General features: G+C 40.5%; 1 protein-coding gene across 1 annotated transcript; it reads right to left on the bottom strand.

The window, feature by feature from the left end:
• Nucleotides 1-3,879: 3,879 nt before the first annotated feature.
• On the bottom strand, nt 3,880-7,863 carry LOC148012038 (glutamate receptor 3.3-like). Its single transcript, XM_087669615.1, has 5 exons — nt 7,446-7,863; nt 6,073-6,641; nt 5,794-5,825; nt 5,283-5,689; nt 3,880-4,491 (listed from the first exon to the last, which is right to left on the bottom strand). Exons 1-5 carry the CDS (start codon nt 7,806-7,808, stop codon nt 4,156-4,158), a joined length of 1,707 nt encoding a protein of 568 aa, XP_087525741.1. The 5' UTR covers nt 7,809-7,863; the 3' UTR covers nt 3,880-4,155.
• Nucleotides 7,864-10,546: the final 2,683 nt, after the last annotated feature.

The following is a 10,546-nucleotide window of genomic DNA, read 5'->3' as shown; positions in this document are numbered from 1 at the left end:
GGCATACTATAGCAGTGGCTCCTCGACATGGTAATCTATTTGAGCTATCATTGAACGATACAGTTGCAAATGTTGTTGCTGCCCTTGGAGATGCAGATTGCAAATTATGGCATCAACGATTTGCACACTCCGATTTTGCCAAAATTATTGATCTTCATCGTCATGGTCTTGTGCAAGGTATGGATCTTAAATCTCATCCACGTATGGGAATATATGAGTACTGTGCACTTGGAAAACACCATCGTTCGCCTTTCCACACTTCTACTTCATCACATTCCTGTGCTCTCTTGGATTTGGTTCATACCGATATTTGCGGTCCTTTTCCTGCCTCAAAGTCTCAATATCGATATTTTATAACTTTCATTGATGATTTCTCACGGTACACACATGTCTATCTTCTTCGACATAAGTCTGAGGCTTTATCTATATTTAAACAATACAAGATAAGTGTGGAGCTTCAAACAGGATTCTCTATAAAGATGCTTCGTAGTGACAATGGCGGTGAATATGTATCCAATCTATTTGATGACTTCTGTAATGATCAAGGTATTCATCATGAGTTTACAGCTCCTTATTCTCCTCAGCAAAATGGTGTTGCTAAGCGCAAAAATCGCACTATTCTTAATGCTATATGTTGCATGCTTATACACTCTGGTTTGTCTCGAAAGTTTTGGACTGAAGCACTTCTAACAGCTGCTTTTATTCAAAATCATCTTCCAACTACTGCACCTGCTGGTAAAATTCCTATAACAATTTGGACAGGGAAGACACATTCAGTCTCTCACTTTCGCACATTTGGCTGCATTGCTTATATTCATGTGCCCAAGGACACTCAACATAAGTTGGATCCTCCATGTTTGAAGGTTATTTTTCTTGGTTATTCAGATCATTCCAAAGGTTACAAATTTTATGATCCTTCTTCTCAAAAGGTTATCATTAGTCGTGATGCTATATTTGATGAGAAGACTATGGGTGGCACATGGTCGTCAGATGTTTCAAATGATACACAGTCTTTGCTTAGTGCATTTCCTTACTTGCTTTGTGATTCTACTAATTCTGATGATCATAAACCTCCTTCACCTCCAAAGAAGATTGATGAAAATTTGGAGATCTATGTCGATCTTCCTATTGAGATAGAGCATGGATTCTATTCTATTGAATATGATGTCTTTGATGATGCTATGTCTGTCCAAGAGGATCCAATATCGTATATGGAAGCTATCAATTCGTCTCAAAGGGATCAATGGCAAGAAGCTATGCAAGCTGAGTACGATTCTTTAATCTCCAAAGGTACATGGATTCTTATTGAACTCCCCCCAAATCGTGTTCCTATCAAATGTAAATGGGTTTATAAAATCAAGACCAAAGTTGATGGCTCGTTTGATAAGTTCAAAGCACGACTTTTTGCAAAAGGTTACTCACAGATTGCAAGAGTAGATTATCAAGAAACATTTTCTCCCGTTGTGCGCTCCACAACTGTTCGTATGATTTTGGCTTTTGCAACACTATTTGATCTAGAAATTCACCAAATGGATGTTAAAACGGCTTTTCTCAATGGAGATCTTGAAGAAGAAATCTATATGGAGCAACCTAAAGGTTTTATGATTGCAGGAAAGGAGCATCTTGTATGCCAGCTTCATCGTGCATTATATAGATTGAAGCAAGCCTCTCGTGCTTGGTATATTAAGATTGATCAGTTCCTTATATCTAAAGGTTTTGTTGCATGTTTTGCTGACCCAAATCTTTACATCAAAAGGGAGGATAAATATTTTATTATTCTTGCTCTATATGTTGATGATACTATTCTTGTGTCAAATAATATTGCTTTCTTGGATGCTATGAAGAAGCTTTTATCGACTGCATTTGAAATGGTGGATCTTGGTGAGATACATTCTTGTTTGGGTATTCAAGTTCAACGACACCGACAAAAAGGCATTCTTCTTCTTCGCTAGACAAAGTTTATTAATGATATTGTTAAGAAGTTTGGGTTGACAAATGCGCACTCTGCCAACACTCCCATTCTTTCAAGCTCTACCAAGGGTACATCTACAACACGCAATGAAGAATCAGCCATTCATCAACCTTTTGCTAATCTTGTTGGTTGTCTTCAATTTATTGGTTTAAACACAAGACCAGATATTTTATTTGCAGCTAACTTTTTGGGACAGTATCTTTCTTCCCCTTCCACTATTCATTGGAGTGCTGCAAAACGTATTCTTAAGTGCCTCAAGGGTACTAAGGAATTTGGTCTTATTTATCGTCATGAAGAGGATTCTTCTTTATCTTGTTCAACTTCTCTTGACCTTATTGGATATATAGACGCTGATTGGGCAAGTTCACACTTATCCATGAGATCTACAAGTGGAAATTGTTTCTTTGTAAATAGATGTTTGGTTTCTTGGTCCAGCAAGAAACAACGATGTGTTGCGGTTTCTACAACTGAAGCCGAATATGTTGCTACATCATTAGCAGCTCGCGAGCTAGTTTGGCTTCGACAACTACTTGCATATTTGGGACATCCGTCATCATCTAGTACACCTCTTCGATGCGATAACCAAAGTGCTATTAGTCTTACCAAAGACTATATACAACATAGTAAATCAAAGCATATGGCTATTCATTATCATTATGTTCGACATGAAGTCAAGAAAGGTTCCATTATGGTGGAGCATTGTCCCAGTGTGATCAAATGGTTGCAGACATCTTCACAAAAGCTCTTAGTGAAGCTCGCTTTAGCTCATTAAGACATGCACTTGGTATTGTTCTAAGTTCTTGTCTCATTGATTGAGGCATGCATCATTGTATTCAAGAAAACTTTATAGTAAATCATTTTTGTATCGTAGGTATGTGTAGGGGCTCGGGTTTTTCCCTTGTTCTCCCCAAGGGTTTTTTCACTCGCAGCTAGAGACCTTTGTTTGAGTGGGGATGTTACAACTATATATATCATCTCTCACTTGACTTGGGTCTCACCTATATATACTAACTCTACATCAATATGAATCATTCTTTGGGAGCATGTCTTGTGTCTCTCTCTCGTACTCTCTCTCTCTCTCTCAACACAAACTAGGTGTCGCTGACTTTGTGTGTAAATCCTCTCATAGGCAAAACAAATAACATGATAGAAAAGCACATTATGCCAAATTCACAGGTTTAATAATGTTTGTGCATATACAAATTTCTTGGCATGATTTTGGCTTCTTACTTCACGAATCTTACATCCAATAACTCAATTCAAGACATGCTAGTTTCAGAGATTCACAAACACACACACACACACTCCCTCCCTCCCTCCCTCTCTCCCCCCCCCTCTCTCTCTCTCTCTCTCATCTAGTTATACAGTCTCCTAGAAATGTATCATAATCCATGACTCATCCATTGATTTAGAAAGTCTATAATGAACAATTTAGTACCACACATAAACAAACATCCACACATTACTCGCCCCCCCCGCCCCCCAAAAAAAAAAAAAAAAAACTACTTATTTGTGTGCATGTATGAGAACATATCTACATATACACCTAATCATTATTTTAATAAATAAATATAAAAACGGTAACATAAGAAGGAAATTTATATGTCTTACAATGTACTTGTAAAATGACATCTTATAGTTGGGTAACCGAGTATTTGTAGGCAAATAGATTGGTCAATTTTTGTAACTCTTTTGCTTCACTTCACTAAAGTGTTTTACTTAACCCCTACTCTTGCCATGCAAGCCTTGTGATTAAGTCAGTTTTTTTAATTCTCATAAATTCTATAAAGAGTCATATTGATTTTCTATGACAAAAAATATATATATAAGAAGCCATAGGCGTATCAATTGCTTATGGTGAGTCCGATGTGTTAATAGATTCCCTTTTTAGGCATGATATTTAAATTAGTTTTACATACAAACTAAGTGAAGCATCATGACTAGGCAATTGACTTCATAATCCTGGCCATGTCCTTTCCTCTCAATTCCCCAAGGTCAGATGATACCACCTCGTCCCCTTTCAAGAAATTTCTTTCTGCATGTCGCTGCACAAATATGTTACAAATAATACAATTGTTGAATGTTGATCGTAGTCACTGCTCAAATATGTTACAAATTTTGGGCACTGAATTGCAGAGGAACCCACATATGATATACATAACACGATGTACGATCATTACTAATTACACGATCCCAGGTTCATCGGCTACCCTTCTTGAGCCTCTGCTCAATGATCTCGATGTTAATTGACGTCTGGTCATGCGTGTGACAGGATTCCAGTATGAGGGGGCCTTGGTTGCGATCCTCCACAGCACGCAGATCGCATACAATCCCCCGAAGATGATAAACAGCCCAGCGAACCTGCTCAACTGTAAGTGATCAGGAGCCATGTTGGGTTTGCAGTCCCCATTTTTAACCAGGTACTTATCCTTCAGCTTCTGCAGATCCCCATTTTCAGCCATCTCCAGGATCCCCTCTGATATCTTCTTCGTCAGCAATGGTAAACTCTTGCTCACGGCCTGCAACGAAGATTCATTTTGCTGTCAATATAGCTTTCTGGGACCTCTGTGTATATCAAATGTACACTTTGATGGAGATTTCATGCTTGCTAGAATGAATGCATCTACTGATGTCAAGTGTGGACCCTATTTTGAGAGTTCTCATTTTGGCCAATACAGGAGTGGCAATGGCGCATTGCTGCTGGTCGATTAATCAAACAGGCTGCGCTTACAGGAGAATTCGTGATCGCCTACAGTAGTGGCTATGACAGTACAGTAAGTTGCTGATCACTTATTCAAAGTCAAGCTTGAGCCTGCAATTATAGGAAGAGTGATTTTCACTGCGGTTATATATAAGGGCAGTTAAACAAACAATGTGATCATTTATGGTAGTTACTTCTGATCACTTATTCGAACTAAAGCTTGAGGCTGCACTCAAAGGAGGACTGTTCATCACTTGGTGAAGGCCATCTTGGCGTAACACGGAGTCATATAACGGGCAGTGGCTCTAACATTATATATGATGCTTTGGCAGTCTCTGCCACTGCATTGCATTCATGGTTGTAATGCAGACTTGCTCCATTCTTGAACAGCCTTGGAGAAGTGCTTAATGCAACCTTGTCTCAAACCAGTGCAGTGCCTCTGGCCATGTAATACTTCTTTGAGCCAAAGTTGATTGGGCATGGCTGCCTCCATTAATGAGGCAAATGGATACTCACCTAAGGCATGAGAAATTGCCATGTGGCCAACCGCAAGACATAGACAAAGCCAACACTCATATAGCAAGTTATAAAGGGAGTTCGGCAACTTACAAAGCCAAATCCACCAAAGTAGGCAATCTGATCGCCTGCTTTAGTTAAATCATTGCAGTGCTTCTGCAGTAAAATTTGCACGTAAGGGGTTTCATCGAGAACAGCCGCCACATTACTTTGACCTGATTGTAAAGCTTTCACATAGTCTTCTTGAGAAGCATATGCCTTTAATCTCCGGTGTGGGAAACCCAAGTGCCTTAGATAGTCTCCCACAAATGACCCGCTTTGATAACCAACAAGCTTAGTGCTACTCTTTAGCAGGCCTTCATAGCTTTGAATGGTAGGAAAGAGCTGCTGAGCAGAAAGCTGGGATGCCAAGCTTGCTGTGTAGCTAGAGTAGAAAATTAGCGCAGTGAACAGCCAAGCAACAGTAACGATGCGTCCTGTATGTGTTCTTACATACTCCTCTGCATCAAATATATCTCAGCATTAGTCTCTTGTGATCAGGTCCTGGTTGTAAGAGTAAAAGGAAAAATGGGTGAGACATTGAAGGCTTGAAACGAGTACTTACGCTGAGAAAAAAACACGCACAGTGATGTAAACCTGATCCAAAATTTTCTTTAGAAACAGTATGGGAAGGAGCATACAAATCGTGTGAAATATGTTGTGCAGGTTGCTTCAATCCGAATACATATTTAATTTTACCCTAATAGATACAGTTCAAGATCTGTCTTTGTAAGTTGAATTGCTGAAATTGAAACTAGTTATTCAGTTGTATACTGTGGCTTGATTAAGCTTATATTAATAGTCTGATTAAAAATCAGTTTGAAAATAAGGATTTATAACACACCAATAGGCATTGAGGAGCCGTTGCTTGTGGGAAACCGGGGAGTTTAGAGGAGAATGAACCGAGCGCTGAGCTTCGATTCCTAGGCTGCCATTGAAAGGCGGTTCCATGGTGGTATTCTCATCGACGCCAGTGTGGTCATTGTTGTTGCTATTCTCCTCATTGGGATGAGAAGGCACCTCATGAGGGCTTCCCTCACAAATGCGGCGCGGTTGCATACTATCTGTTCTGCTACAGCTCGTGTTTGATGTTGGTGAACCTCTCATGGTCCTAGAATCAACAGGTTCAGGGTTGGGACGAGATCTGTGCTTGCCATGCCTGGAATCCTTCATGAATTCTGGGTTCTTGTTTTCCAGGATGTAAAGCAGCATCCCAGTGGAAAGGAAGGCACATCCTATTACCAGCCATAGCTGCAATGAGAAGGGATGCAGGAAGTCCCACATGGTGGTGGGCTTCCCATGTGTGAGAGGTACCACCATCACAAGTGAGGACTGAATGTAAGGCAGAGTGAAGTCCACCTTGTCCATTCGATCTCTGTTGATCGTAAGGTCCGCCACAATGATGTCTGCCTCCTGATGATTGGGATCAATTCGATAGCACAGCAAGGTGTTAGAACTAAATCATCAGAGCAATATGTTTAAACATTAAGACATTTAAACAGATGATCCAAACACCTTCGATTTTGAAAGTTGCAGGTTTCCCCCAGTGCTTTTGAACGACACTTCTCAAATGTATAACTAAAATGAAGTTATATTTTGTCAAATTTCAAACTTCCTGGTAGCTGCTCTAAAAACTTCGCAGTTTGGTCGACATAAAACCTTGGTTTTTCGTGAACACCGCACGCAGGCACATATGCATGCGCCTGCACAAGGATGTGTATGCAGCATGTGCACATACACACAAGAAGTTTTGACAGTTGTCTGGGAAAAGGGGTTTTTTTCCCTTCCTTTTTCCATAGAATGTTCAACATCATGAGCTTCTGATGAGCACGCACCACATACCTAGGTAGGTGCGGTTGGTGGCTGCACACCCCCACCGATGTCCGGCAGCCCGATGCCTCCACCCACTAGGTATGGAGTCCTCCCTCATAGTGACTTCTAATGTTGATGTAATTCACAAGGTGTAATTATAATGGGAATTCTGCTAAAATTACCTGTGAAACCCTCCCCCTCCCTGTTTCCCGCGCCCCCCCCCCCCAACAACACACACACACAGAAAAACCACAGACACAGAAACACACATTTTGGGTGAAACCAATGATCCCCTGCTAGGAATTCGTTAGCGCGATGGATAACACCATGATGACTATTACCAGCATCACAAAGATTATATTACAAGCATGGACACAGGCAATTAAAGCAGGGAGAGGCACTGACCCTATTGTGAACCATGTCGACCATGTCATTGTAGCTAGGGGTGGAAAGACCGTCGCCGTGTCCAACAAAATGAAAGGCGGGCCGAGGGTGAACGCGGGACATGGCTTGGAGGAAGACTTGGACACAGAAGCCATCGAAGGTGGTGCTGAGGGCGGGCTTATGATGAGGGGGGCCTGTCCAGTTGACGAACTCCTCGAAGCCGACCTTGTATGGGATCAGGACGCGGAGCGGAGGGCCGGAAGAAGAAGAAGAAGAAGAAGCTGCTGCTGCTACTATTAATGGCGACACTGAGAGACCTGCAAACAGTGACAAGAAGAAGAAGACGATGATGATGACGAAGACGGAGAAGGGCGTCTGCGCCATTTCCCCGACTCCCGACTCCCGACTCCCGAGCTTATTCCGCAGTCGCCTGGTTTTCCAAGCTTTCTAAAAGGAAGTAACGAATGAGAATCAAATTTGACGGCTGTGGTCCCGACACGACACGTCACCTCGGCACGTCACACTCCCATCTAGGTAATCGTCTCAGAACGTCAATTTTACCTCTTGTACAGTGACTGATATCACCAGATTCGCCACGGCGCATGTTCGGCTATTAGTGGGACCCTCAAGGCTCAGAACGTCAGATGTGCCATGCAACCCTTGTCTTCGTTTTCCTTTTGCCTTGCTTTCTACACGCGTTAGTTAGCCTAGAAACGATCCGCAAGTCTGGCAGCGTGCAACCATCCTCAAAGGCCTAAGACTAAAGATGCGGAAGAACAAAGACAAAGTCCATGGGCAACTTGTAGGTTTTGGCTTCTCCTATTCAATTTCAAGGTGAGGATTGCTCGTCAAAACTCACAATCACAAATTTGAATCTTAAACACACCTCTCTCTCTCTCTCTCTCTCTCTCTCGTCTCCCCAAAAGTATGATGGCCCATCACATCACCAAGTCTTTGGATATGTTGTCTACACACATACCTATGAAGGCGAGTAGATAATTAGATTGACCGTGCCCATGATAGACACACATGCGCACGAAATCACCACGCATGCACACACAATTGAGTGTATGTGTACCCACAATATGGTCAACCCATACCTTTGCCACACCATTAGGTTTGGTGCACTTTGCTTGTGAGAAAAGCCATGACCCAATGAAAAAATATATGTTGAGTAAATTACATAGTGCAGATTCTAAAGTGCAAGCCACCTAGTAATGTTATTAAGAAGTAAGAGCGTGGGCTAATTAACCAAAACGATACAACTCTTTATTTGTATTCTTGGTCTTATGTAATTAATGCCTTCACTTTGGGGGTCCACCTTCAATATGTGCCATCATCCATGGATAGTTTGACCGTTGTTAGCTCTAGAGAGGGTGTGCAAGCCTGCCATATTAAGGGAAACACTAAATTTCTATGGACATGTTGTAGAGTCATGATAGTCCACATAACCATGTATACACATGCATATGATGGTGACTAGTTTACTCCTGGGGAGTCTGTCTTATAAAATATGTAAGATACCACGTGAGTTCAAAGAAAATAGTATTTATTTAGTAAAATTTACACGATTATATTTACAAAAGGGATTTTTAAATTATAATTTGGAAAAAAAAACGTAAATTTAGTAAAGTAAAATGGGTCATTGTATGGCCTTATAACATGTAAAGAAAGGGTATATTTTTAATATTGTTTGAATGCGCATTATATGGATGATTTTTAATAGGTGCACCCCCCAAGAGATTACTCTTGTCAATTGCAAACACACATGCACACACATACGTATATACACACAAGCATGTGGAGCTAAGTAGATTTCTTTGGACAGTGATGGACACACATGCACGCATAAGCATGTGTACACACAATGCGTGTTTACATGTGTATATCTTTATCCACATCATGGGCAACCCATGCCTTTGCATGCCTTTGCTACACCATTAGGTTTCTATGGTACACATTGTTTTTGTAAGTGAAGTGGTGACCCGATAGAAAAACACGTTCATTGAATTACACAAGGCCAGCATGCTATTTGGAAGGAGTGTAAAGTGGAAGTTGTCTTTATTACGAAGTATGAGTGTAGGCAAATTGGCAAAATATATTCAACTCTTTTTTTGTATCATTGGTCTTATGTAAGGCTTTCACTTTTGGTGTCCACCTTGGGATGTGCCATGGAAAGTTTTGAATGATATAACTCTAAAGAGGGTGTGCAAGCTGTGCCATGATATACCTATAATATCAAGCTCTTGGTCTTATGAAAAGCTAACATTAGGGTATTGTGTGATGCAAACGAATTTCAAGGAATTATAATGAAGTTATTCTTCAAGTCGAATTGCTTACGATAGTATATAAATTAACATTTGTAATTGATAATTTTAATGAGTCAACCATGCAAAATGATCAAATGTTAGAGCTGCAATCAATCTAGGCATGTCAAACAACTATTTGCTAATAGTGTAGGTCAATCGTTATTTGGTACTCCTTTAGTATTGTTGATGTTAGATCCACTTGACGGTCCACTAAATTCTTTTTACACAACACTCTCTCATCCCCTACCATACACCTATTGTGTATATTTCTAAGACTCGATTTAGAGCCCTCATATCTTCCCATCAAGTATGCTTCATACAGATTTCTATGACCAATTGACATGGTAAGGCCCATAGCATAAGTAGAGTACAAGATAACTTGCTCAGTATATCCAAGAACTACCATCATAGATGCATGTTTACACTTACAAAGATTGGTTATGACCAAAACTATCCTCCACCTCCTTAATTCAACATCCAATTTTCCTGGTGGAACCTTGTCATTTCCTACAGCAACAACCTCCTACTTAAAAGAAAATGTGCCTTGAGTGAGGAGAAAACAAGAAAAAGTTGACAAAGTACAAATGTACATAAAGTACCACAAGATGAGAGGTCATCTCATTCTACACCCATCATCTTCTTGAGGAAGGGAAAAAGGTAAGTAGATCTGCAAGATTTTTATCAATCAAGATCTTAACAAGCTCAACAAATTTGTCCTCTACCACCTCCCTGATGAAGTGATAGCGCATCACAATGTGCTTTGTCTTCACATGGAAGATGTATTCTTGGCCAACTAAATAATACACATAGAAT

The sequence above is a fragment of the Lygodium microphyllum genome, chromosome 27 (assembly GCF_053477565.2).
Source record: "Lygodium microphyllum isolate KBCC chromosome 27, Lygodium_microphyllum_v1.1.10, whole genome shotgun sequence".
Lineage (NCBI taxonomy): Eukaryota > Viridiplantae > Streptophyta > Polypodiopsida > Schizaeales > Lygodiaceae > Lygodium > Lygodium microphyllum.
Note: the sequence above shows the minus strand (reverse complement) of the source record. Positions and strands in the feature narration are given on the sequence as shown.